Source organism: Cygnus atratus, chromosome 16 (genome assembly GCF_013377495.2).
Source record: "Cygnus atratus isolate AKBS03 ecotype Queensland, Australia chromosome 16, CAtr_DNAZoo_HiC_assembly, whole genome shotgun sequence".
Classification (NCBI taxonomy): domain Eukaryota; kingdom Metazoa; phylum Chordata; class Aves; order Anseriformes; family Anatidae; genus Cygnus; species Cygnus atratus.
The window spans coordinates 11,802,049-11,829,045 of NC_066377.1; the positions used below are offsets into that span (position 1 = coordinate 11,802,049).

At 59.6% G+C, this 26,997-nt stretch overlaps 2 protein-coding genes across 3 annotated transcripts in view; one reads left to right on the forward strand and one right to left on the reverse strand.

Annotated features, from left to right (window-relative positions):
- The first annotated feature begins 6,644 nt into the window (after positions 1-6,644).
- Positions 6,645-14,866, forward strand: GSS (glutathione synthetase). Its single transcript, XM_035547937.2, has 13 exons — positions 6,645-6,703; positions 7,475-7,605; positions 7,731-7,876; positions 8,574-8,649; positions 8,903-9,042; positions 9,130-9,246; positions 9,520-9,600; positions 10,557-10,634; positions 11,774-11,840; positions 12,431-12,625; positions 12,792-12,873; positions 13,099-13,288; positions 13,851-14,866. The coding sequence occupies exons 2-13, from the start codon at positions 7,477-7,479 to the stop codon at positions 13,972-13,974; spliced, it is 1,425 nt and encodes a 474-aa protein (XP_035403830.1). The 5' UTR covers positions 6,645-6,703; positions 7,475-7,476; the 3' UTR covers positions 13,975-14,866.
- A 1,360-nt stretch (positions 14,867-16,226) lies between these two features.
- The window catches only part of ACSS2 (acyl-CoA synthetase short chain family member 2), a 33,060-nt gene continuing 22,289 nt past the window's right edge, over positions 16,227-26,997 (reverse strand). The window contains exons 8-19 of one of the 2 annotated variants that reach the window (XM_035547934.2): positions 26,822-26,860; positions 23,861-23,998; positions 23,465-23,635; positions 22,438-22,571; positions 21,788-21,920; positions 21,356-21,412; positions 21,164-21,244; positions 20,426-20,534; positions 20,214-20,282; positions 19,301-19,477; positions 18,204-18,278; positions 16,227-17,997 (exon numbers count right to left, since the gene is read on the reverse strand). In XM_035547934.2, coding sequence (XP_035403827.1) covers positions 17,870-17,997; positions 18,204-18,278; positions 19,301-19,477; positions 20,214-20,282; positions 20,426-20,534; positions 21,164-21,244; positions 21,356-21,412; positions 21,788-21,920; positions 22,438-22,571; positions 23,465-23,635; positions 23,861-23,998; positions 26,822-26,860 — 1,311 coding nt within the window. In that variant the 3' untranslated portion in view covers positions 16,227-17,869. The remainder of the gene's footprint in view (positions 17,998-18,203; positions 18,279-19,300; positions 19,478-20,213; positions 20,283-20,425; positions 20,535-21,163; positions 21,245-21,355; positions 21,413-21,787; positions 21,921-22,437; positions 22,572-23,464; positions 23,636-23,860; positions 23,999-26,821; positions 26,861-26,997) is intronic. The other variant, XM_035547936.2, reaches the window with a different exon arrangement.

Consider the following 26,997-nt stretch of genomic DNA (forward strand, 5'->3'; position numbering starts at 1 on the left):
TAGTAGCAGAGGAGAAGCGTGCACACAGCCATGCTCTTTCTTACTAACCTTGGTGATAGGACTGAGTGGCTGTGTGCGTGCCGCAAAGCCCCTTTTTATTGTGTCTGTCAAGGTCAGAGTGGGAAAAGATATGTCAGAAATTCCCATGTGTCATGTCCACACAGCTCCATTGGTGCTGCTGTCCCACTGCCCGGAGAGACACAAAAGGCAAACTTCGCTTTTATCTCCCTGCAAATGCAGCCTGGTTATTTTTACTCCTGTATTGTCAGGCGAGCACAAAGGCAGAACGAGGGACTGCAGCCCCGGGAGGCAGCACAGCTCCGTGAGCCTGCTCCGTCGGGAGTGCAGGATCAAAATCTTTGCTTTCCGCCTTCCCAGGCTGGCACATCCAAATCTATGGCTCAGCTCTGGTCCAGGCTCTCCTCGCTGGACTGCCCGGGAGCAGGGAACCAGGGCAAGGACCTTGGGGTCGGCCCTTGATACCCCCTTGCCTTCTTCTCCACGGGCTTGGCTGGTTTGCCCAACCACACTAGCCGCTCCCCATTTAACACCAAATGTCATGAATTTGCTTTTCTGGTTATAGGCAATGGAAATGCAATGGTTTTGTTGGAGGGGCTGATTCTGGACGGGCTCTGCCCAGCACTAAACCCCTGGGTCCTGCTTCCAGAGCATGCTCACCTCACTGCAGGAGCTATGTCCATGGCTGAGACAGATGAAAAATCACTCTGTACAGAGAGACTTCTGGGTTTCCTCCACATCATTTTACCCATGCTGACCCCAAAGAGTCCATGGACGACATGGTGACCACCACTCAGAGCACAGCTCCATCCCAGCAGCAGCACCATGAACTTTCTGAGATGGGAATGGGCCCGGTGGGAGCAGCACAACCCAGTGGCCGTGTCACAGGAATTTCTGTGCCAGGCTCAAGGAAGAGCCATGTAGTTGCTGGCATCTCAAGTGGTTTCTGCCCTCCTGGCTGGCACTGGCACTGCCCCCCAGAAGACCCCCACAGCTCCTCCCAGCCTGCTCGCAGCTGGTCCGCAGCCCAGCTCTGCTCCGTCCCAGGCACCAGGCCACCTCACCCCCTGGGGAAGCAGGTGGGCCTCAATGCAGACAGGGGGGAAAGGAGCTGCAGCAGCCTCCAAAGCTGGAAATGAGTCTAACCAGAGCCAGGTGATGGGGATGGTGCCTGGCCAGGAACAGCTGGCTGCTGCCCCCCTCCTCAGCTGGCGACACCTCGGTGCTGAGCTGCCTCTTGGCTGCCCAGTCCTGTGGTCATGTCCTGGGGACACAGAAATGACAACTGATCCCACCAAGGTGACTCTGGAGTGAAGCCTGGGAGGTTCGTGGGATGGAGGAGGACTCCAGACCTACCCCCTGGGGTGTGAGCCCTGGTGGAGGGGATGGCTGGGCTCAGGGATGGGTCGGTATTGCCTTCACTGACTGCACAGTGTAATATAAGGGCTTTGCATGGTGCAATGTAAAGACTTTGCATGGTGCCAGTCTTCCCTTGAATTAAAATGGAGAGGAGGCTGTGGCCTGGTGCCCAAGGCATGTTGCTTTGTCACTAACAAGGTGACCTTGAGCCCATCAGGATGAAGCAGGCTGCAAGCCCCCATCTCCAAATACCATGTGGGCACTCCCCCACTAGGGTGGCCAGAAGTCCATGTCTTCATCCATTGGGATTTGAGAGCAGCTGCTGCAGAGCTGGACTCCACAGATGTGTCTACTCCATCTCCCCCGGGGAGACCATCAGGGGTCCTGAGACCCCACTTGGCTGTGGTGTCGCAGAGGTGTTCAACCTCGCCAAGATGGCAGAGTTGCAGTATCTGGAAGGGCAACAGGCGGTGGTGGGCCACAGGTTCCTCTGAGGTCAGCCTGGTGGTCTTCTGCCTCTCCGTCCCAAGCTCGGAGTCGGGTTTCCACCCACGCCCTGGAGGGGCCCGAGGCCTGAGGCGGGTGCGGTGCCAAGTACCTTTGCCACGAGCGCCCCGGCAGTGGGACGAGCGCTCGGGCAGGGCCTACCAGCTGGCCTGGCCTCGCACATTCTTCTCAGGGCACGTACCCACCCCGCGCTCTGCTCACCCCCTCCCTGCCTTATCTTTAAAGAGATTTTATTTTCGGAGATTCCTTCTGCAGTTCCTTCTGTTCGCCCTAGTTTCTCTCCCTCTTTGAAGATGTTCCAGCAGGGTCCATCAAAGGCCGAGCAGATCTGTAGAAAGGGAAATGTGGAATGGTCACTCCAGCAGCTGCTGAAATGCACTTCCTCTGGATTCGGGTGATTTCAGAGCTGGCCTTTGTGATGTGGTTTTCAGGGTGGTAGGAAGCTCATCCTCCCATTCCTGGCCAGGCGTGAGCTGTGCCCTGCTCAGACAGGTGCAGCGCGGCACCCTCAGTGGGGCAGCGGCTGGAGAGGGCTCCATGAACCTCCCACAGAACCCCAAGGGCACGACGAGGAGCCCACGGCTTTAGCTGGAGCAGAGAGAACTTGCTGTAGGTGGCTATCACCTGATGCCAAGTCTGCTCAGACATCCCACCAGCTCTCCACCACCACCCTCAGCCCTGTGAGCATCTCCCCTGCCATTGAGGCACCCCGTTTCTTCCCCCTACAGCTCTCTGCTTGATGTATCGACATCCCGTGAGGTGGTAGATGAGGATGGGGCTCCTTGGGCATGCCCTTGAGGGCTGGACAAGCCTCTCCCCATGGGCCAGGACACCACCAGCACCAAACTGTTTGGGTGTTTTGCAGTCAGATCAGCTCCTCATCAGTCCCAGAGAGCCAGGGGGTGCCAGGGGCTCGGCCACCCCCCGTGACCTCCCTGCTGCTCCCCTACCCTGCAGGAGGAATGCTTCCCATTAGCAGGCTCTGATAAGTGGCAGGAAGGAGAATTACTCTCCCGGTCGGGCCATTCGCTAGAGGTTTCTTTCCACACTTAACATATCACTGCTATCAGCTCCCTGAAATGCACTGGAGGGGAGTGCGAAGGCGTCTGATTAGATAAAGACAATCTGCAGAGGGGCTATTTCAGGCATATTTCCATGCAGCAGGAATGTCTGCGTACAGGCGGAGGTGACAGCCCAGCGCTGCCACCCGCCAGTGTCCCTCTGGCTCAGCCTGGCCCCCAAGCCTGCAGCTGCAAGGCTCCCTCCAAAGCCTCTAAAACCCTGGCTGTGCTCCCTGCAAAGCACTTTTTCACCAAAAAGCCTTCAGGAATAATGCTGCTGCTTGCTGTAGCATGAGGCTTGGGCAGCATGAGCACACCAGAGCCTCTGGGCACCGTACTCCCACAGTGAGTGAAAGAAATGAATGTACAAAATGCATCCAAAATGAGGATCAGGAGTGAGAATGTACCTGGAAGAGGCATGACATGGGAAATCAGGGGCCGGAGTTAGTTAGCAACGTGCTGGGAAGGTCCCACTCAGGCAAAGAGACAGCAAGGTCACCTGGAGATGGGGAAAACTGGGGTGTTTTTATTTGTTTGCATTTAATTTCCCAGCTTTGAGGTTTTAGGGATGTTCTTCTCCAGAGGGATGGCCACTGGAAAGACCCAGCATCTGTTTAGGAACAAAGGTTGTAACGAACTCTGCAAATATTACAGGAATGTGTGAGCCGACTTCAGTGAAGATGCTTGAGGTTTTGGCAATGCATTACAAAAAGAGATGAGAGAAAAGAGCCTCTCGCCCCACTCATTTGAACACTTAATAGCACCTCAATTGCAACTGGCTTGCCGGGACAGGCCCTGGCACACAGCAGCCTATGGAAATGAAGTCCAAGAGCTGCCTTGGTCTTGATTTCCAAGGTGTTTCAGCACGGTGCGGGACAGGACACACACTGAGCCCACACCACCCAGCTCTCACAGAGCATCGGTCCCCGGGCCCAGCCCAGCCAAGCCCCCTGCTCTCTGCTCCTCGCACACTTCCCTGGCTAAATAGGAAGCTCAGTCAGAGCCATGGTGAGGAGATACCTGATGGAAGGGGCCATGCCAGGCTGGGACTTCAGCATTTGTCTCCTCAGCCTGGCAAAGGCCATGGCTCTGCCCTCCCGGTCCATTAACCCCGCACTCTGCTCGCTGCAGGCTCAGGGCTGCTCAGCCTGCCTTCTCCGCGTTTGGTCGTCAAGCCTCCCACTTGATCAACCTCAGCTCAGCTCATGACAGGGGACAACAGTTCAAGACGGAGAGGCGACAAATGTGGGATTTTCCCATGGGACCTGGTAGGCTTGGGCCTTCCTCAAGCCTGGCCACCACCTAGGAGGGAGCAGTGTTCCTGTGTGTCCCCACACTGTGCCAGGAGACCTCCCCACGTCGCTGTGGCCCATCAGGCGGTCACAGCAAGGAGGTGGCTCACTCCTGGCTGCCCTGCCCAGGTGAGGGCAGCAGGAGATGGTGGCCACCACCCCAGGACTTCTCCTGTTTTGGCCGTGGATTCCAGGTTTCCAGTCACCAGCCTGGAAACGCCCTGGTAGGCTGCCAGCTTGCAGACAGCAGTTTTCCTCTACAAGATGTTCTCTGTCCCCAGACAAGACCCATGGGGTTTGGGTTCAGGGGCTACTCTCAGCACCCCCAGACCAGCAGCTGAGCGGAACACAGCCTGTGCTACCTCATTTGTTACCGGATGGATGAAACAAACCTCCCAAAAAGCACCCCCAAGGATCAAGTCCTGGTGTTGGAGGGACCCTGGGTCCATGCATGGCCAGCATGGTGGCTGTTGGTGCTGGGGAGCTGCTTCCCGCAGGCTGAGCCCAGCAGAAGTGGATGAGCATCCGTGGCTGTGCAGCAGGGCAGAGTGCTGGTCCGCACGTGTCCCCATCCAGGAGCTCGGGCGTCGCTCCGGGAAGCAAAAGCGCAGCCAAACTCAGGTGGAAGGCCCCAGCTTGGTTTTCCACCCGCTGGTCCTGCTGGCTCCCTCGCAGCCCAGCTCGGTGCTATTTATACCTCTCTCCACGGCGCAGAAAAGCCTGGTGGAAAAGCTAAGGAAGTGAAATTACTTTGGGGAAGAAATGACACTACCCGTTTATAAATAACCTGGGTTTCATTGATCTTGTGGATGCTCCCTTGGCGGAGAGTCCAATGTCATCGCTCCAGTCATGCAGACAATACTTGGGCATTGTTTTATTCTCAGTTACAGCGAAAAGGACAGCACCAGCTGCCTCGCTATCTTTAGCCCATGAGAGCACCCTTCAATTGTTCTGCACTTCAAACAATAGGCACACGTGGGGGGTTTAAGATTGCTGGCCTTAGCAGAGCATTTCACATTGAAATGCGGCCTCAGAGACAATAGATTTCTTTCATACCCTTGCTGAAGCTGGCATTCATACGACAGAGAAGCCAGGGCGCAGGAGCTCTGCCTTGTTTTTCTCCTGCAGGACGGGCCAGTGAGGGGCTGGGCTCCCCGGGGAGCCCTCTGAGCTCTGCCCACAAAAATAGCCCTATTGTTCTGTCTTTATTTGGCTGGTGTCACACACCACATCAACCCCTCTGCTTGTGGGGTCAGGCCAGCAGCTCTGCTCCTACTCTATTGCAAAATGCACGTCAGCACCGGTGCTCAACTATCTTGAGATATGAGACCATTGGCCAAAGCCCCATGAACTCTCCCTGCAGCTGGAAGAGCAAAGCAGAATGTTTATTTTTGTTGGTTTTTTTTCCACTTTTCTTTTCCACGGGGTACCGGGGGGACCAAGCGCGGAGGACGAGCGATGCTTTGAAGGCACGGCCGGGCGGCCAGGCACCCGTCCGGCAGCTGCGCTGTGCCAAACGCCCACACGTACCGCGGCAGCGCGGCCGGCACGCGACCCACACGCTCTGGGGGCTCGCACCCTGCGCACCCGGGACCTGGGCACACCGCGGGCACCCCGGTGCGGGACGGGGCCGCTGGGGCGGCCCTGCCGCTGGGGCTGCTGTGGAGGATCAGGAAAGCGGCAAAGCCTCCGAGCTGTTTATTCCCTCCCCGCTGATGCTGTGTTGAGTTTCCGTTGTCTGCGCCCCGGGCTGCCTCTGAGGGCAGACGCGGCACCGAAAGCCCCCAGAGCCCCCAGGCCCACCTCGGCGGGCTGGGTGGCGGCCAGGGGAGAGGCTTGCAGGCGCAGAGCGCTTTGCCTCTCAACCTCGCTCGCCTCTATTTTTAGCACGTGAAGATAACGGCCCAGTTGCTGTTGTTCGTCTTTTGTTGCGCGGAACGTGCCAGATGCTTCCCGAGCCTGCCGCGTTTTATCAGTAACCTCCCCCGAGCCGCCCTGCGCCCCCCCCGACGCCGCAGGCCCTCCGGCCCTCCCCTTCCACACCCACGGCTGATTAATTGAGCTGATTAACGGCGTTAATTAAGGCAGGAACCCACAGCCCCCGACCAAAGGGAGGAAAAAGGAAGAGCCCCGGGCGCAGGAGGGAGGCGAGGCCGCGGCCACAGCCCCCACCTCACGCCGGCCTCCCCCCCCCCGGAGCCTCCCCCCCCCCCCAACCCGGAGCCTTCACCCTCCCCCCCCCCCCCCCAAAGGGGCCTCCGCGGCCGCACGGACCGGGGTGACGTCACGGCGTGACGTCACACCACCGTGACGCCAGCCACGCCCCCGCCCCCTGGGCCCAGCGCGCGCGCACGCCCTAAGCCCCGCCCCTCTCCCTCCGCCGGCTGCCAATCAGCGGGGCAGGAAGCGGTGCGCGGCCAATCAGCGTGCGGTGGGGGCGGGGCGGGCAGGGAACACTGGGAGCAGGTACGGGACGGGCGGGGCTGTGGTGGGAGGGGGTTCGGGGGGCTATGGGGGCTATAGGGGCTATAGGGGTATGGGGTGCAGGGGGCTGTGGGGTGTAGGGGGACCGTCGGGGACCGTGGGGCCACGGGGTCTGGGGGGGCTGCAGGGGACTGGGTGGGCTACGGGATGCAGGGGGGGTATGGTGGGGTTATGGGGTCCTGTGGTCGCTATAGGGGACTGGGTGGGCTATAGAGGGCAGGGGGGCTATAGGGACCGCGGGGCCGTGGGGTCCGGGAGGGCTGTAGGGGACTGGGTGGGATATGGGGTGCATGGGGGCCACGGGGACTGTGGGGCTATGGGGTGCAGGGGGCTATAGGGGACTGTACAGGTGGGCTATAGAGTGCAGGGCTCTGTGGGGTGCAGGGGGGCTATGGGGGATTGTGGGGCCCTGGGGTCCGGGAGGGCTACAAGGGACTGAGTAGGCTGTGGGGTACAGCGGGACTGTAGGGGACTGTGGGGCTATAGAGTGCAAGGGGGCTGTGGGGTGCAAGGGGGCTGTAGGTGGCTTACGGGGCGCAGGTGGGCTGCAGGATGCCGGGGGTCTATAGGGGGCTGGGTGCAGTGGGCTGTGGGGCGCAAGGGGCCGTGCAGCCAGGGCAAGGGCTCTGTGGGGCACCGGGCAGGGCAGGCGTTGCCGCTCCTTGCCCCCCGCGCTGGGACCCTGGGTTTGGGGCCGGCGGGTGCCCCCCCGCCAGCGGTGCGGGGCCGGCGGGTGACGCTGCTGTGTCCCAGCCATGGCGGGGCTGTGGGACGCGGCGCTGCGCGGCGAGGAGGCCGTGCGCCGGGCGGCCCTGGCGGCGGTGGATGCGGCGCTGCTGGAGGGCGTGCTGATGCGCACCGAGGCCGAGCCCAACGCCTCCGACGTAAGCCTGGCCTCCCCCGGCCTCCCCCGGCCTCCGAACCCGCGCAGCCTCGCGCCGGGTGGGCCTCGGCTGGTTATGGGGGGACGGCCGGGATCGGGGTGGCACTGCCTCCGCTCCCCGCGCAGGTGGTGAGCTACGCGCCCTTCACGCTGCTGCCCTCGGCCGTGCCCAGCGCCCTGTTCCGGCAAGCGTACGCCGTGCAGCAGGACTTCAACCTGCTGGTGGACGCCATCAGCCAGGACGGGGAGTTCCTGGAGCGCGCTCTGGCCAGGTAACGCTTTGTGCTTAACGGTGTTTAATGAGGTACGTTAATTGGGAAGTGTTTGTCACCCTCCAGGCGTCCCTGCCTTCCATCCGCCTCCGTCTTTCGAGCTGAGGGGTGCGGTGTGCGCTCCTGCCCCCGGCAGGCACCCTCTCCTTTCTGCTTTGTTTGTCCTCACGTAATTCTGTCAGTCTTGAGGTCTCCTTGGGCCAGCAGTTGTTTTCGCTTTGCCAGTGTCTGAGCCTGGTGGCTTCTCGCTCAGGAGCGTGCTGGCACCAGGGCTTTGAATTCAAGTTGTCAGAGGCTTCTTTGAGTCCTGGACTTAGGAGCCTGCTTTGGCCTCATTTTGCCTCTGCCGGTGGCCGGCCGACCCCCGCGAAGCGCTCGGCACCGCGGTGTGTGGGGTTTGGAGCCGGGCAGGTCAGGGCGATCCAGTGAAGCTCTTGTAGTCTGGTTCCTCTCCCGTATCCGCGGACTTCTGCTGTAGTTCTTTTCTTTTGCTTGTCTCTTCTCTGCCCTGCGGGCCGACGTCCCCTCTGCACAGAGGGGCTTTTCGAGGCACTCGTGGCGCTCGGTTACACCGCGGGGCTCGGCCTGGCCGCTGCCCCGCGGACTGTGCTGGGGAACGTCCCCGGCGGGGCGTCTGCTGGACTGATTTTCTCGTTCCCCCAGCGAGGGGGCTGACGTTGTCCTGCTGTTCCTCCAGCACCGTCAAGGTCGATGACTTCACGGCCCAGCTCTTCAGGATCCACCTGCAGGTTCTGGAGGAAGGACTGGCGCAGGTAGCGCATGGGGACTCGTGGCTGCTCGGGACCTGCGGGGCACCGGGGCTGTGCCTGCCGCAGGCTCCACAAAGCCCCTGCACCCCCAGGCTCACCACGTGTGGGTGTTGGTCAGTGCGAGGGTGGCCAGATCTGCCTCGGGAGGGTTTTGGGGCCCGGCCACCGCAAGGGCGTGTGGTCGGAGGCAGCAGGAGAACTGTGGGGCTGGCCCGGAGGTGGGCGCGGGTCCCACTTCACCCCCCCCCCGTCTCAGTCCGTGTTTTTAGGCATAAACCGCTCCGATTACATGTTCGACTGCGGAGCGCCCGGGGCACCGGCGCTGAAGCAGATCGAGATAAACACCATCGCCGCCAGCTTCGGCGGCCTGGCCTCCCGCACCGCCGCCGTGCACGGGTGAGGGAGCAGCCGCGGCCCCGTGCCCTGGCCCAGCCCCGTGGGGCTGCCCGCGGCCAGGCACTGGGAACTGCTCTCGTTCCGCAGGCGGGTGCTCAAGGAGCTGGGGATGGCCGAGGAGGCGTCGCGGCTGCTGCCCAACAACCCCTCTGAGGGGCTGGCCTCGGGCATTGCCAAGGCCTGGGAGCTGTACGGCTCGCGGAGGTGAGGAGCCTGTCTAGGCTTTAGATCCGTGCGTTGTGGACGGTGCCTGTCGGCGTAACGGCCCCGCGCAGAGCTCAGCTTCCTCCTGCCTTCCCCTCTGTGCACGTGCCCGGCGTGTGGCAATCACGCGGGATCCGTCCTGCTCCCCGTGCCAGCCCGCGGAAATGCTAGAGGAGGCTTGCGGGAGCCGTGCGGGAAGCCTGGATCACAGAGATCAGTGGGTGGGGGTCCCGGGGTCTCTGGGTTTAACGGTGTTCTGGGTGTCTCTTCTAGTGCTGTGGTGATGTTCCTGGTGGAGGAGGTCCAAAAGAATATCTTTGATCAGCGATGCGTGGAAAATGAGCTATGGAACAGGTAAAGCAGAGTCCGTCTGCTTCTTACGTGGTCACCTACACGAGGGTGAAGCCAGAACACGTCACGGTTTCCGAGGCTGTGAGGGGGCACGCCCCGGTGGGTAACGGGGCAGCCTCTACCCTGGACTTCCCTCCGGGGTCTCTTCAGCCTTCCTTTGCCAGCCTCCTGCCTAGCCTCAGCGCCCACCTTCGTCTTCACCCGAACGTCCCAGAGCCCCTCGCTGGCTCTTTGCTGGAAGCACCAGCGGCCTCCAAAGCCTCTGGTGTGCGGGGCTGGTTCCTTGCTGATGGGGTCCCCACGCAGTCCTCAGAGCACACTGGGACTCGCAGTCCCGTGGGCCAGCCAACAAGGAGCAGGGCGGGGGTAATGGGGTCCTGCTCGCTCTAGCTTGGGATTGGCCAGAGGGTCTTCCATAAAAGCTTCATTAACGGAGCTTCCAGCCCGCTGTGGAGGATCTGTACGAAGTAAGCAGGTCTGTGGGGCGAAGGGCTGGAGAAGGGGGGGGTTGAGGAGGTCGAGCCCCGAGGCTGAGCTGGGGAGAACCCCGGCCCCACCAGCAGTGGGGTCTGCGGGGCCACACTGCCGCTGTGTGGAGAAGGACGATAAAAGGCGCTCACAGGGAGCACAACGCCTGCTGCTGCTGGCTGGGAAGCTGGCACTGAGCGACCCTGTCCTGTAGGGATAAAAAAGCAGCCTGTTGGCTTCCGGTAGGAACGCTTCAGGAGGTGAAAGGTGAACGCAGGCGTTTCGGCACACGCTCTGCTTCCTGCGGCGTTCGGTCTGGGGACGCGGGTTGGGTGCGGGCAGCAGGAGCTGCTGTGACCTGCCTGCTCCGCGGGGTGCGTGCCGAGGTGCTTGGTGAAGGAGCAGCAGCTCCTTGCTGGTTCCACCTGAGCTTTCCTCCTCGAGTGCCTCCGTGCCCAGCCTGGTGTGTGACCATCCCGCTCCTCTTTTAGGAACATTCGGGTCATCAGGAAGCGCTTCCGAGACGTGTTTGAGAAGGGCTCCCTGGACGAAGCCAGGAGGCTGTATATGTGAGTACGAGCTGTGTGTGCGCTCCTGGCTCTGTGCTGGCACTCAGGGTTGCGCCTGGCAGTGTTCAGTCGCAGCCAGTGACATAGTTCTGAGTGTAAATAGTGGTGTTCTGAGAATGTGCTTCTTCTCCCTGCTCCAGCCTGCTGCTGCTAATTCCCCTTAGAGCTGAAATGATTTTGTTTTCAGTGTGCTAGGATTTTGCACACGCACCTCAGTCCCTTACAGCTGGAAACCCCATTTCCCTCCTCCAAACCGCAGCCTCCTGAGCTCTGCATGGTCTCCTCTTGCTCCACGTACACATGCAGCGAGAAACCCTGGCTCTTTCAGAGGTTTCCTCCAAGACGCTTCCTGCTGGGCCTTCACGTGATGCCCTGCCGGCAGCAGGGCTGGGTTACCCGTGCTCGAGGAGGAAGCGCCGCGCGTCCTTGCGGCCTCCCTTGGCTCTGGGCGCGCTCAGGACCTTGCCCTGCGGAGGGCTGCCCGTGCTGGCAGCTGATCCCAGGCGTGTCGCTTGTCCCGTTCCCAGGCTAACGTGCTTGGAGCCGCACGAGGAAGATTGGTTGCCTGCCAATGTTTTTCCTCCTGTTAGCTGATTTTCAATTTTTTTTTCCATGCTCTGACCTTTGGCGCCTCTGCCATGTTTAGCTAACGAACGTTTGTCATCACCAGACAGTTAAGAGGAAAGTATCTGCAGATACTTCCTCCAGAGCATCCTGTCTCGCTGTGAATGCCGTTACGTCGTGCTGCCTGGCAGCATCCGTGCTGCTTTCCCTGCCCATGCTCCGCTGCTGTGGCTCGTGTGCGTGGTACCACGGCTGCCTGGCAGGCTGCTCTGGGGCAGGTTGCTGTGTCCTGCCTGGAATCACCATCCAGGAAGGATCCCGTCCCCCCCCCAGCTGCAAGAATGCAGGGCTACTAAAAAATGAGGTTCTCGCCTCCCTCCTGGGCTGGGTGCCTGAATTACCGAGACGTTGGTTAGGGCAGAGGCCTGGCGCCAGCTCCCCGTGCCTCAGGCTGGTGCGCTCTCGAGGAGGAGCAGAGCAGCTCAGGAGGCCAAGCAGAAGGGGCAAACGCTGTCTGAGCCCTGGCAGCCCCCTTGGTGGCTGCTGGCTCTGATGGTTGCTGCTTTCTGTTCCAGGGATGGCCAGGAGGTAGCAGTGGTGTACTACAGAGAGGGCTACGTGCCGAAAAACTACGATCAGCAGGTCAGCACCCACTGCTTGCTCTCAGAAGCTCTGTGGCAGTGCCAGAGGGTTTGGAACACCCTGTGGTCCTGCCCCAGGCGGGTCAGTCCCACCCAAGTGGCTTTGGGAAGCTGGCACATCTTTGCTGCTCATGCAATGCTCCTGTAATAAGAAAAATGAGTGGATTTCTTCTCCAGTCACCACGTGTGTGGTCACCCCCCCGTCTGCAGCACTAAGTTGTGGCTGTGTGATACGGGTTAACACGGATTAGCGCCTGCTTAAAGAGTTTAGGCTTGAACTACAAATTTTCTGTCCTCGATTGTGCACTGGGACTATTGGCTGCAGGTGGTAATAACGCATGGCAGATCGTGCTGGTGGCTGAAAACACCAGCACTGGACGAGCTGGGGAGGGGAGTGCAAGGGAAGGCAATGGAGCAGCCTGGCTGTGCTGCTCCCCGGGGCTGTGGCAGACCCACGTGTGCCGCTCTGTCTCCAGCACGCCATTCCCGTCCCTGCCAGGCAGGGCTTGTCTGTCTGTCTGTCAAAAACTGAAGAGGAAGGAGGCGAGAGAACCTGGCTCTGATGGGCCGGTCACTCTCCCTCTCTCTCAGAACTGGGAAGCACGGTTGCTGCTGGAGAGGTCGAGGGCAGTGAAGTGCCCCGACATCGCCACCCAGCTGGCCGGCACCAAGAAGGTGCAGCAGGAGCTGAGCCGACCGGGGACCCTGGAGAAGCTGCTGCCCGGCCGCACCGAGGCCATTGCTCGCATCCGAGCCACGTTTGCTGGGCTCTACTCGCTGGACATGGTGAGCGGGGCGGGAGCGAGGGTGCAGGCGCTCTTGGCATGCATGGCGCTCCTCCTTGGTTAAGAAACACGAGGGGCCTCGGGACCCTGGTGGTCCTGCTCACAGCAGTCCATCAAGGAGCTCCTGCTCCTCCCTGATGCGTTGCTGTTGCCTTCTTTCCTGCCAGGGTGAAGAGGGTGACAAGATAGCTGCTACGGCTATCGCCAACCCCGACCAGTTTGTGCTGAAGCCGCAGCGGGAAGGCGGAGGTATGAGCTGCAGTGGGGTCTTGGTGTGGCTCAGGGCTCGGACAGCCTGTAGCTGCTTTGGCCATGGGGACAGGTCACAGCGGGGAGGGAGCGCTGCTCCAGGTCCCAGAGCTGGGGGGAAACACGGGCAGCACGTGCAGAGCAAGCACTGCATCTGCTCGGGCTGCTGGGGCAAACGGCTGCTGCTGCGCTGGGAGGCGCCTGACCTGCCCGTCCTGTGCTCAGGGAACAACCTCTATGGCGAGGAGCTCAGGCAGGTTCTGGAGAAGATCAAAGACAGCCCCGAGAGAACCTCCTACATCCTGATGGATAAGATCCAGCCGCAGCCAACAAGGAATTACTTGCTGAGGGCTCACAGTCCCCTAAAAGCATCCGAGTGCATCTCAGAGCTTGGTATCTTTGGTGTTTATGTCAGGTGAGAAATTAGCTCGTGGTACGGCGCGGTTCGTGTCCCTGCTGCAGGGGAACATCTTCCCTTGGCTGCTTGAGCCCAGCAGCAGGGCAGGTGTCCCAGAGAAGGGACGGGACAGATGTGGCTGTTTGGTCTCTGTACCTGCCAGCAGCTTTCTGAGCTTGCATTCAGCCGCAGAGCCGGTGGTTACTGGTATGAACTGGAGTGTCCCATCCCTGGTCGCTGGGGGGACCTCTTGGGACCTGCATGCAGCTGTATGCTTTTCTGGCCAGCTCAGAAATATTGGAAGGCTTAACGTGGTTGTGCCCAACCCTGAATAGCTGCCGCTTTCGTTTAAAACTCTCTTGGGCCCACAGAAGTGTTTCCATAGGTTGTAGATTAAAGCTCTCGTGCAATTGAAAACAAAAGCGCTCTGGCAGCACACGCAGCCCAACGTTGCTCACGGGCAGAGCAATCCACCTGCAGTGCCCCAGCCGAGAACGGGAACATGGCTCAGATTGTCCCAGTGGTGGAAATGCTGTGGGCTTTCTGCTCCGGCGCTCTCCAGCTGCTCTTCTCTTTGCAGGCAGGGCAAGGAGCTGGTGATGAACGAGGCGGCTGGCCACCTCCTGCGGACGAAGGCAGTGGAGCACGCAGACGGCGGGGTGGCGGCTGGGGTAGCCGTGCTGGACACCCCCTACCTGGTGTGAACGCCGCGCTGCGCTGCCCCCAGGGCCGAGCCGCCGCCGAGCTGCTTTCCTCAGGGTGCACTTACCGGGGGGGACGGGCTGGGGCCGGCCCTGGGCTGTGCACGGGGTGGGGGTGTCCCCTCGGGGTCTGCTGCAGGGCCGGAGGGTGGCCCTGCCCTGCCCCAAGCTTGCGCTGGTCTCGGGTTTGTGCCGCACTGTCTGCAGGCACCGAAACCCAAAGCCCAGGGAAGGGGAGGAGGAAGGTGGAGGTACAAGGAGCAGCCTTCAGCTGTGGGACGCGTGGCCCCTCGTGCCTCCCCTCCCTCTGCCTTGCTGCTTCCATGGCGAAGGTTGGAGACCAGCTCTGCCTGTCCCCGGCCCCTCCAGCCCTGGCTCAGGGCTGCTCCTCAGATTTCCACCTTCCCCTGTGTCTGAGCATCTTCCTGGCTCCTGCACAGCAGCCAGCTGCCCTGGTTTAACTTTGCCAAGCTTCCGTCACAGCCAACACCTTCGCTTGGCTTCACTGTGGGACCATCACCGGTGGGGGGACGCATCTCTCCCTCCGGGTTTCCTGACTCAATGGGAACAGCGCGGGCGCTCCAGCCCGCAAGCTCGCGCCACTCCCTCCAGCACACCCCTCTCCCCCCCCCCCAGCCCTTCCTCAGCCGAGGAAGTGCCCTGGTAAAGCAGCCTGAGCTCTGCTGTTTCAGTGGCACCTGTAAAGCCACTGTTCCTGAGGAATGACCTTGCTGGTTGCGCGGCCACCCAGCCGTCGGGGTGCTTCAGTCAGTCACTAACCTGGCACTTTGCAGTGGTTCAGTTCTGTGGCTAATTCCACAACTCCCACGTTGGGGTTCGTGTTGGGGGGGCTGATTACCCCCAAATGGAGATTAAAACGTACGTTCAATCTGAACACCGGTCTGGGGGCAGTTCTGTCTGACAGGAGCCATGGGAAGGGGGTGCCTAGCTCGTTGCAGGGTGCCCAGAGCATTGGGGCCTTTTGTGTCCTTGGGGTTAGAGCTAGAGGAGTCTGTCACTGCCGGCTGTATTGTAGTGACCCGACTCACAGAGGAGCACAGCTGCCCCCGGCTGTGTGGGCGCCCACGCAGCTGAGCTGTGCCTGAGGCTCCAGGTGAAGCTGTTGGGGGCTGCTGGGGGCTCTGGGCCCTGCTCAGACAACCCCCACCTCCTCCCAGCAATTTTAGTCAAGATGCTTGAACTCACTGCTGGGACTCTAGGGAGCTGATTCTGCTTGACATGACCCCTGCGAAGCCCAGTTTGATCCAAAAAGCCCTAGTGGCAGCTGCAAGCTCGCTGGAGCCCCTCAGCATCTCGTTATCCTTCTGTTCTCCCACCTGGCAGGAGCCGGGCTCAGCCTTTAAGCAGCTCCTGGGCCAGGCCTGGCTTTTGGGCAGCTGCGCACCTGCGCACAGACCTTACACAAACCTTTATTGTAGGGGCAGTTTTTGCTCTGCTCAATGCAAGCCTGCGCAGCTCTGTGTTGGAGAGGTGTCCTGGCACCCAGCTCTGCAGCTCCAGCCCAGCACAAGCAGCTGCTGGCGGGGGGGGGTGAATGCTCTCCAGGAGGAAACACCTTGGCCTGGGTCTGTGGTTTTGTGGTTTGCTGGAGCAATGCACAGCAAGAGCACGAGGTTAGCAGCAGCTGGGAGAGGCAGGAGGCAAGCATTGGAGCTTCCCTGAGCTGCTGGAGGCAGCTGCCTGAGAAGGCTGAGCTGAAGGTGGGGCCGGCGATGGTGGTGCAGAGGCTGCTGCCTGTCACTGTGCCCAGGTGAAGCCCCGGGCTGCTGTGAGGGAGCAGCAGCTGTCAGCAGTCCCGCACCCCCCCCCAGCTGCTCGCAGCACGTGCTTTCTCCCGGGCATTGCTCCCGCACCCAGCCTGCGTGCAGGGGTTGCTGACAGGCGGGTGGCACAGCCTCGTGCTTTCCCTGCACCTTGGTAGAGCAACGGCTCAATGGCTGGAGACCCGTGAGAAGCCAAGGCTCAGGCTCTGGCCCCGGAGCTTCTGACCTCTGCCCAGGGCAGGGGACAGCACAGCCAGCCCCGGCCTTCATCACCTCCCCCCATACAGCCCAGAGCCCAGGAGAGCTGCCAGGGGCCAGCCCTGGTGCAGGGACAAGGCTCTGCCCCGCGATGCTTCTGGCTTCCAGAGCATTCCCTGCCTATGGCCCTGAGGTCCAAAAGCACCCTCTGACCAGACCAGCCTCCCCCCCAGACCAGCACCTACAACCCCCACACACGCTCTAAGCCCGCTTCCATTTTGTTTCCTTGCATTTTTATTCCATTTTGCATAGAATTCTAGCTGTCTCCAGCCAAAATTACGTAGCAGACCAATAGTAACATAGGAGAGCAGATGTAGGAATTCTTGTCAAAGAGGTGGCACAGAGCAGTGGGTGGCACACGGGACACACGACTGACATTACAGATCACAGACAAGTACCATGCCAGTGTGAGCAGCAGGTAAGAAATGAGGCTTGGACAACAGCCCTCAGAGCACCTGCAACAACCCTGAGCCTTGGAAGAGCCACCTCCTCCTTTCCAGCCCAGCCAAAAGCCAGCTCAGTTTACAGGCAGAGGCTGCAGGGTGGCATTTGCTAAACAGCTGTTGCAGCAAGATTTAAAGCCCATTTCTCCTTTGGTTTGAGTATAGGAATTCCAACAGCTCACGTGTGATTTCATTACAGACAGCACAAGGAAGTAGCTCCCAGCTCAGCCCAGGGCTGGGGGTCAGTGTAAGCGATTTGAAGAGGAAGGGGTGGCTGTGGCAGTACCCAGGTGACGCTCAGACTCTGGAGCTGGAAGTGTTTTTTCTCATCATCCTAAAGCCATGTCAGGTTAAAGCAAAAGACGGCTTTAAACATTTTTTTTTTTCCCCTGATGAGAAATCACCTAGGACTAACACAGCCTTGTGTGCCTTGGGTTCTTTGGAAGGGTCATGGTGCACTGTAACCCACACGTGGTTTGCTTGCAGTGGGATAGGGGCCTGGGGACAGCTTTGTGCCCCTGCTTGCTTTGGTATCAGCAGCACCCACCCCTGCCCGGGCTGTGCTGCCTCGGCCAGGCTGAGCCCACAGCTGGTGGCAGCAGCGCTCCGTGGAGCACGTCAGATCACGCCCCGTTCCTCTGGCTCCTTATTTCCACAGCCAGCGCAAAGGAGCCCAGGTTGTGAAAAAATAAACCAGCTGACACCATGCAGTTAGACAGCAGATCTTGGTACAAGAGAGCTTTATAGCTTTATAGCGGCCCCCTAAAAGCACAGAGCTCCCTCAAGCCTTGCCTCACTCCCTTTCAGGCTAGGGGACCTCCGCTAGCAACCAGCTTGGACAGTGGATGCAAGACTAAAACTCAGTTGTAGTTATGATGTGAAAGTGTTTTTAAGTCCTTCCTCAGCTCACAGCAGTCTGAGAAGAAAAGGAAGCTTACTCCGTGTGTGGGCAGTGGCAGATGAACCTCCCTTGTCTGCCAGCGTTAAGTAACTCCAGTACCACTTCCTCTACAATGCCCCAGTTCCTCCCCACTAAGGGGAAGACAGCAGGGCCCCTCAACTACATAAAGTTAATAATTAACACCCCATCTCCCCTCCCAAAAAGAACAAAATAAAAATAAATCAAGAACAAGGTGATGAAAAACAGAGGAGCACAAGTCCCTGCGTGAACGAAGCCGAACCTCAGGTGGATGATTCCCACCTGCGACACAACACGCGTGCTCCTCCAAGGCATGGGCATGCCTACGAGACGCTGCCTCTCCGGGGCCAGCCTTCCCTTCGTCTCTAATATTTGTACATTCGATTCAACAGGTGAAGGTTTCTTTCCCAGGGCAGACAGTGGTTATTTGAGGGACCTGCTCATCAGGATACCGCTGCTGCTACAGCCCTGCTCAGCTGGGACAGCTCATGCTGCTACAGTTTAGTGTCGCATCTGCTGTTGAAAAGGTGGTTTATGATGCCTGGGTTTGCCAAGGTGGAGACGTCCCCCACATCTCTGTCATTTTTGGCAATCTTCCTTAATATCCGTCGGGTGATCTTTCCTGTGAAAACAGCCACAAACGGAAAGCAGGACTCAGGATCTCTTCAGCAGCCCTAGCAGAAGTCGGTGCCCAAACCCACAGCATCCCGCTTGCCCCGGGGTTTCTCCCCGTGGATCTGAGTAGTCTCAGACAAGCAGTTTAGGGATAATTCCCTTCCACTGGCAGAACTGCTCAGTCCTCCCCGGCACAGTAACTGGACCCCTTACCTGACCGGGTTTTGGGCAGGCTGGGGGCATACTGGATGTAATCTGGCGTTGCTATCGGTCCAATTTTTTCCCGGACTAGTGAGAAGGAGGGGTGAAGGGAGAGAAAAAAAATATTTTAATTGTAGGTGCAAGAAGATCCCACACATCCCTTTCAGGCAGGATGACTGAGCTCAGACACCCAGAGCACAGCTCCCGGGGAGCCCGGTGCTCACAGGGCAGGGCCCAGAGCTGCTGCACCCCAGCCTCAGAGCTGTGGGAAGGGGCAGCAAGACCGGCAGTGCCAACAGGGGTGCAGCACACCTTCCCAAAGGCAGCAACACTCCTGTTTTCATTCCCTCAATTTTCAAGAGCCCTCTATAATGGCCGTAGTAAGCACTGTTACCATTTTGACAGAGCACTGATTCACTACTGGACTGCTGCAGAGACGAAACTCCCGTGGATGCATTTCTTGCAGTCCTTTGTGGCAATGTAAGCGCTGTCTCGAGCCCAGAGCACAAGCCACCAGAGCCCCACCCTAGGCGGGGACGTATTTAACTACAGCAGTGGGGAACAGCGGACTGGATTTGAAACAGTTTGCACGAACCCCGTTCCCTCAGTCTGCCCTGCTTTGCACACCCAAAGCAGGAGCACGCTGGCCTGAGGACTGCACTACAGCTGATGTTCGAACGCTGCGTGTTAGCCTCTGCTCTGCCAGCACCTCCTGGCTGCAGGAGACAGGCTTGCAAATGTGCCCTTTTCCCACCCAAAGTAACCAAGCAGCTCCTGTGCAAGTCCCAAGCCCACCAGGGAGAGCCACGGGAGCCATGCCCACAGCTGCAAACAACAACCCGTTGGCTACCCCAGTCCTCGGCACGGCCGCCAGCTCCCGAGAGGCAGAGATGGCATCACATGAGCAGCCAAAGGCCGGCAGAACTAATTTTAGTCTTTGCCAGCCGTGCTCTCTAATCAGAGGGGGCACCTTGTCACAGTTGTCCATGCTGCATTCCCCAGACCACACGCACCCTTAAGCGCCCAAGCCCTTAACCCCTCCACTGCCTACCCAGCACCGCCCTCCCTCTCCCTGCTACACAGCCTCCCAGACGTTTGGCTGTTCCTACCTTGTTTTTTCAGCTCATCTGCCAGGTTCTTGGTGAACTCGTGGCCATCCTTCAGGGTCACGAAGCAGTAGAGACATTCCCCTTTCAGGGGGTGCGGGTGGCTGACCACCGCAGCCTCAGAGACGGCGGCGTGCCCAAGCAAGGCTGACTCCACCTCCGCAGTGCTCAGCAAGTGGCCTGGAAGGAGAACGGCAGTGCTTCGCAGAGCTGCGTGGGGCTGGGGGCCTGCAGCCTCCCAGCAGCTGGCAGGAAGAGCTCTGCAAGCCCAAAAGGCCCCGAACTGTAGGTTTGAGAGGTCGGGTTCCAGTTCCTTGGGAAAACAGCTGGAAAACTCATTTCAGCAGTGCAGTGGTTGGGCTGCCCCAGAAGGCTGCCAGGCATCACTCCCAGGAGGACAGGCTGCAGAGCAAGGCCACCTCCCCGGCTGTTCTCCCTCCCATCTTCAGGCTTCTTTCTTTAACAGGTCTGTGAATTGTCTCTGGCCGCAGGATTAAACAAAGCACAGGCTGAGAGGGAGCTGGACTTGGAGGGAAAACTCTGTCTCTGGGGACACAGCACTGAGCAGTTTGATGCAACTTTGACGCTAGCCCTACCTGGAGCTACAGCTTGCATCAGAGACTGCGAGGTCCTGCCCACCCTGACTGAGATTCCCCACGGCCCCACATGCTCCAACACAGAAGCACATATGCTGGTTGAGGACCTCCTCTAAGAGATTACAGAAGGCTCCCTCCCTCCAGTGCACCGTGTCTGGAGGCACTAAGCCACAGTCACCAAGTTTCAGGCTTGTCTGACTTGGGGACAGGTTGCGGGGCAGGCTCACAGGTGCAGAGCTGTCCCCCATAAAAGCAAGGCGGCTCTTTAACTAGCGTCGCAAAGCGCACCGGCTCCCACTGAAGACAAAAGTTGTTCTTACCAGAAACATTCAACATGTCATCAATTCGCCCTGTGATCCAGTAATAGCCATCTTTATCTCTCCTGCAACCTAAAAATAACCAGAAATGACAGCGTGAGGAAGCAGTGCCAGTCCTCGGAGCAACCGATAAGGGATCCTAAGGCCAGGGCACTGCAAGATTTTAATTGCTGTCCTCAGGCCTCTGCACCCACACGCCACCCAGACCCCCTTACCGTCGCCTGTCACGTAGTACCCAGGGAACTTCTTGAAGTAGGTGGTTTCAAATCGCTGGTGGTTTCCATACAGGGTGCGCATTATTCCCGGCCAGGGCTGCTTAAATACCTACAAGGAGAAATGCAAACCTGAGTCAGTGGGAGCAAAACCAACTCTTAACCAAGCCAGCTCTCGGCCTCTGCTGTTGGTCAGTGTTTCTAAGTCTAATTCAACCATCAGTGGCCAGCAAGTTCAGTTCCCACACTGCTCCAGGGCTTGTCGAGCTTAACATAACCTCACTGAGGAGCTCTTCCAAAGGCCACGGTAATACACGCTGCTTTCTACCTCCCCCAGGGATTTTATGAACTATTTCTTTTGTAAAGAGAGGGAAAATAACCTGGTCTTTCCAGTGCTGTGCAGCTACAGAGATGCTGCAGAGGCAGCCCTAAGCGATGACACTCAGCTGCTGCCCTGTGCTAATCTATTGGGAAAGTCTCTCCACACTTGGCATAAGGAAAGGAGCTTGGCTGACAAGTTGTTCCCTTCCTCCTGCCTTGCCCGTGTGTGCAAGTGCTTTCATGGATCAGTTGAACAGCTTGTTCACAGCACAGAACTGCCAGTGAAGGGCAGCTCCTGCCACCCAAAGGGTGCCTTGTTTGGGCCCAGGGTAAGCAGAGAGGTGCTCACGGTAGCGGGAACGTCCTGGAGCTGGTGGGGGACAGACAAGGGGAGGGTGGGGGAGATCAGCCCCTCTTTACCAGGTAGCCTTCTGCTTCTCCTTCCAGCTCTTCCCCCGACTCGTTCACGATGGCAGGGACCACGCCGAAGAAGGGGAACGTCTGCCATGGGGACCAGACAGCAAAGAGACAGGGTGGTGAGCCCAGGCATTGTAACGTGCTAACTAGAGGGAGTGGGGATCCTTCCCTCCGGGGAGGAAGGAAAGTACTCACAGCAGAGCCTGGCTTCATGGGGGTGGCAGCAGGGAGAGACGTCAGCATGTGGCCACCCTGTAAAGGGAGGCAAAAAGGAATGAGCCTAGGTGATGCCAGCCTGCTGGGGAGGATACAGCGGGGGACAGGGAGCCCATGTTTGGGCATAAAGCTTTGGAGATGCTGGAGAAAACAGAGAGAACAGGGTTCAGAGCAGACCTTGGCAGGGAACCTTTTGAGGTCTCCCCACGGACTCTCTGAGGCCCTGAGAGAGAAGGGGAACCAACACTTGCAGGCTACACCAGCCACTATAGGAGTAAGCTCCTGGGCAAGCAAAACAACTAGTCCCCATAGCACCACAGAAATATCACAGCAAACCTGCCGAGACACCCTGCTGCCTGCCAGAAGCACAAGGGCAAGAGAAGTCCCAGAGACACCCAGGTGAGGACTCACCGTCTCTGTCTGCCAGAACGTGTCCACAATGGGACACCTCTCTTCTCCCACCACACGGTAGTACCACAGCCAGGCTTCAGGGTTGATGGGCTCCCCAACGGTCCCCAGCACCTTCAGAGTCTTCCTGCTGTACCTGCAGAGAGGAGGGGGCTCGCAGGGGCTCAGCAGGCCACGGACGGAAGCAGCTGAGCCTATGGCACTGCAGAGCCTGCAGGAATCCCTGGGCCTCCCTAATGTACCTGGGGTTTCAATGGTTCAGCCCTTTCTCTGCCCTCACCCGTGGGGGAAGAGGGGAAACCTCTGTGGTTTTGGTGTCTGCAAGGTCCCCACTTGGCTCTGCTCCTTCCCTTCCCTTGGCCAAGTTGCAGCACAGAGGGGCTATCGGCCCAGCCCACCTCCGTGAGCTTTGGGTGGGGAGCAGGGAAAAGCCGCAGCCTCCAAGCTGATCTGCAGCTCATGGCGAAAGAGAAGAGCCTGTTCTGGAGCGCCATGCTGAAGGGAGGGCTGGGGGCAAAGCAACACAGCCTGCAAGCTGCTGGGTTGAAGGCAAAAGGTCTTGGTTTGTTCAGAAAGCGCAGTGGGGAAGCCGCTGCTCAGAGAGGAAGCTACGCCAGAGCCAGGGGCCCCCATGCCAGCGGGGACTGACTCACTTTTTAACGGGCTCCTCCCCGTGCTTCATCAGCAGCCGGATGGCTGTGGGTGCTGTGTAGAACTTGGTCACCTTGTACTTGTCAACAATGCTCCACATTCGCCCGATGTCCGGGTAGGTGGGGACACCTTCAAACTGAGCGAGAGAGGGCAGTGACACAGCTGATCCTTGCTGCTCCCTCCCAGCGACCCGAGGCACCTTCTCGAGCACGAGCAGCTGAGAACAGCTGGACCCCAGCAGTGTCCTCAGAGGCATGCCAGGGGCACCATGCGTGAAACCAGTCCAGTTCAGGACTCTTTGTACTGCTTCCTCAGGATGGATTTAGCACCCTCCTGCTGCTGGTGTCCTAGCAATTGTCCCCCAAAACACCCTACCAGCAAGGGCAGCTGGGTGGCTCTCGCAGTGATGCGGTCCCATCAGCCCAAATGACACTGCCTGTATCACGTGGCACAGGTGATCGGTCCAAACAGAGTGAGGGAACCACAACCAAAAGCACCCAGAACCCTACTACGAAGGGTTCTCCCAGCATGACATTTCCCTGTTTGCATTTCCTCACGGGAGTCTCGGACACAGGCCTCTGGTTCCCGATTTGTACGCTGCCAAAGGAGATAGAGGCACAGGAATTAAATGCAGATTGCCAGATCCACCTCAGATGTCAACAACATCACTCCCTGGCTCCTGGTCCAGCTTTCACGTTAGTTTGCAGCAACCCTGGCACCCCAGTACACAAGGCCTGCATTTCTACGGGAAAGAAACACGGGAGCATTTGCAAAACTAACCACCCAGAAGCCACGCAGAGCCTAGCGCTCCCCAGCACCACTGGGAAGCCGCCCACATCTTCCTTGGGGACTGCCACCTCTCTGTGCAGAGCACAGCGCACTGTGACGTGGCGGACAGCGCGATGGGGCTTTGCACGAGGGAGAACAGCACGTCCTGATGCGTTATCACAGAGCAACGCAGGGACGCAGCTCAGCGCCACCATCTCTAGCTCCTTGGAGTCAGGCACCCAGAGGCTGCCCAGCACTTACTAACACGCTAGTCGCCCCGTTCGCCAGGGGTCCGTAGGTGAGGTAGGAATGGCCCGTTATCCACCCAATGTCAGCCGTGCACCAGTACACATCCTCAGGCTGGTAATCGAAGACGTATTTAAAGGAGGTGGCAGCATAAAGCATGTATCCGCCCACGGTGTGCAGCACGCCCTGCGGGGAGAAGGCACAGCACCGTCAGGGCGAGCTCCACCAAGGCCCCCATCCTCCCGGGCCGAGCTGAGCACCACCGGTCCCCTGAGCTCCGAGAGCAGCTGAGCAGGACAACCAGCAGAGCCCCTCCACAGCTCCTCTGCCCACCGGGGCCTGCCAGCACAACCCTCGCTGTTTCCCACCACCGAGGGGTTGCTGTAACTCAGCATTACAGGCGAGGCATACCTTGGGTTTCCCCGTGGAGCCGCTGGTGTAGAGGATGAAGAGTTTGTCCTCCGAGTCACACCACTCGGGCTCGCACTCCGTGCTGGCGCCGCTCACCAGCTCATGCCACCACATGTCTGTGCCTGGATTCCAGGGGGTCTGAGAAAAGCACAAGATTAGGAACAGCCCTGGCCCAAAAAGCAGAGAGAGGGGACGAGGGGGCTGCAGCCCCAACCTCGTCACCCCTCTTGGCCCAGAGTACTCACAGCATGGCCTCTGCCCAGAGCTGCTTGCTGCAAGCCGTGCATCGGAGCTGCAACTCCCACTCCAGCAGCTCCTTTCTCAGCCTGCAGCCAGCAAGGAAAACCTTTAAACGTTGTCTGGCTGCAAGACTTGAAGCAGATTTTCCGAACCATTGGCAACACAAACAAACCCCTCTCAGGAGCGGCCAGGAGAGGTGCTGCAGCTCCAGCTGCTCTGCGCTCCCACAGCAAACAGGCCCTCTCCTGCCTCCGAGCTGCAGTCAGACAGCAAAGCAGCGAGCCTCAGCACACCACATACCCACTGGTGGCCCCTGGTCCTGGCCACCTGGCAGTGACCCCCATGGCAGCACGACCCGAGACCAACAGAAACGCATCAGGCTCATACCGTTTGGCCCCGCAGCCCAGAAAATCTGTTACATCCAGATTTTAAGCTAATTACCCTGATGAGAAGTGACTGCCCTGACACGGAAACACCCGGCAGCAGCTGCCCAAAGGTGCCAGAGCTGCAATGGGGCTACCAGCACCCGTGGGTGACGGGCAGAGGTCACCCCGAGAGCCGCGCTGGCTGGCTCCATCTCCGGGATGGCACGGTTCAGTGCAAGACCCGAATCCACCTGACCTTCTCTCCTTTCCCTGGAGGAGCCTGGGGACAGCCGCGCGGGCAGCGCTCCTCAGCCTGAGAGCAGACCCCCGGCTTTGCACACCTCCGCGAGGCCAGGCACGCTGACCCCGAGCCTCTCAGCACCGGGAGGCCAGCTCACAGCTGGGACACATCTCCGGGAAGAGCAAGGGCCCGTGGTGTGGGACAGCCCGTGCACAGCCCCCAGGCTGCCCCTCGGACAAGACCGCCCCACGAGCGGACAGGGCTGGAGGGCGCCTTTGATCCAAGGGGCAGAAACGCAAACAGGAGGACGTCACCCCAGCAAAGCAGGATGGAAACGTGGGTAAAGGGAACTTCTGGCTCTGGCGGGATGCTGTGGCTGAGCAGACACGGTGGCCTGCTTGTGGCACTTGTCGAGTCAGGTGGACTTCTGGGTGTAAGGTCCTCAGCAGTGAGCTGGATCCCAGCGGCTCCGAGCTGCAGGCTGCACGAAGCAGCCTGAGGGCAGCAAGTGCCAGTGCTGCCAGTCTTGCACCTCAAAATCCCCTCAGCTGGAGCATCTCCGTGCAGAGAGCAGCCACGGGGTGGCACAGTGACTCTCTGCATCCCCAAAGCTGTGCGTGCACCGTTTGGAGGCGCTGGGATCCCACAGCCACATGGCAGCGGTGGTCAGCGTGCGGCTCCTGCGCACGTAGTGCAGGAACACCAGCTGCTCCGGCCCTTCGCTGACAGCACAGCATAGCTGAGGCCATTGGGAAAGCTCTCACGGATCCCCAGGGCACCTGTTTGGGCTTTCTTTACCTGGGAGAGAAGTTTCCACGCCTCTGGCACATCAGCAAGCTCCCAGCAAGGCACCACGGCAAACACTCCCAAGCTCAGCTCGCAGCAGCCCGGCAGTCACCTTCCGGCACCCTTCCCTCAAGGCCCCCTCAGCTTTAGCACCAAACTTCCACCGCCCCACGGAGCGGATCAGAGCTGCGGCACAGCACACAGCCCCTGGAACCAGGCCTGCCCGACAGCTCCCAAACCAGGGGGCCCAGCAGGACGTGCTGCCTCTCCCCGACCCGGTTAAGCTGTCAGGTTAAAAAGGAAGGAGACCCAGAGCTGAGGGATGGAGCAGAGACAAAGGTGCCTGCAGTCTGAGAGCCGCCCCACACACCTGAGCTGGGCAAGCCGGGCTGCCCTGATCTAGGTAGGTTTTTGGGTAACTAGAGCTCGATGGAGCCAGGCCAGGAGCCAGCACTCTCCGGAGGCATCCCACTTGGGCAGTCAGCGAGGCCCTGGGGCGGCTGATGCTGAGGGGCCCCAGCAGAACTGGGGAACACCTGAGCCTCCAACAGCACGCGGTGATGCTGATCAATAACAGCCCATCCCAGCACGCAAGCCCGGGCTCTCCAGGTGCTCCAGCAGAGCACCCGTGCTGGCAGGCCTGTGCTTGCTTTACGTGGGGCCCTGAGGCTGCAGCTCCTCGGCCGCGACGAGCAGAGTCCGGGCCCTGGAGCGCCAGGCTTCCTGCCCCCAGCACACCGCCAGGGCTGGGGAGCTGCACGCGACTCCTGCCAGCCTTGCGACGAAGGGAAGCACATTGCGAGAACTGCTTTTAGAGGAAAAGGGGTAAAACGTCATCCTAGAGCTGGCAGCAAGTCCTAGTGGTTCTGCACTTCACCTTGCCAGCACGCTCATGTGCATTCAGGTGGCTTTACGGAAGCAGATTTGCTTCTGGCAGCGAAGTCGGTGCCGCTAACCCCAGGCTGTGCCACGCGGCCTTTGTGAAAGAAAACGAGGGGGCTGGACTGCTCCCAGTGAAGAGGAAACGGAAGGCAGGCGAGCAGCCCTGCACACATGCACCTCCTCACCCTCTGCTTCTCCTTCCAGAGGCCGTCAGAGCCCCCGCAGTGCCCCGACCGCCCTCATTCATCGCTCCCGTGCCGCTGGGCAGAGGGAGGCAGAGCCCGGTGACTGCAGCCAAGCAGCAAGTGAGATCTATCGCTAACATGCAACTGCTGGCAACCCGATTAGGGGGGCACGTGTGGCCACGCAGAGCCGGAGCGGTTAGAAAGGTGGAGGGCTGGAGAGGGGAGGTGCCGAGGGGAGAAAGGCAGAGCTGTGCGTAAATACCTTGGGATGGAGTCTCTGTGAGCTCTCAGCCTTTTTTTCCTGTTAAAAATCCACAAAGAGGGTGTGAAAGTTGAGAAGCGGAGGATCCAGATGAGGCTTTGCAGGCAAGGAGCTGGAAAAATCGGCCTGGCAGGCTGGAGAGGGCACCGCCCCAGCACCCAGGCCAGGAGAAGCGC

Excerpts from the sequence above, each read along its gene's own strand:
- GSS (XM_035547937.2), top strand. The coding sequence starts at position 7,477 with ATGGCGGGGCTGTGGGACGCGGCGCTGCGCGGCGAGGAGGCCGTGCGC. Across the intron at positions 9,247-9,519 it reads GAGCTGTACGGCTCGCGGAG|TGCTGTGGTGATGTTCCTGG; the intron begins GTGAGGAGCCTG and ends TGTCTCTTCTAG. Across the intron at positions 9,601-10,556 it reads GAAAATGAGCTATGGAACAG|GAACATTCGGGTCATCAGGA; the intron begins GTAAAGCAGAGT and ends CTCCTCTTTTAG.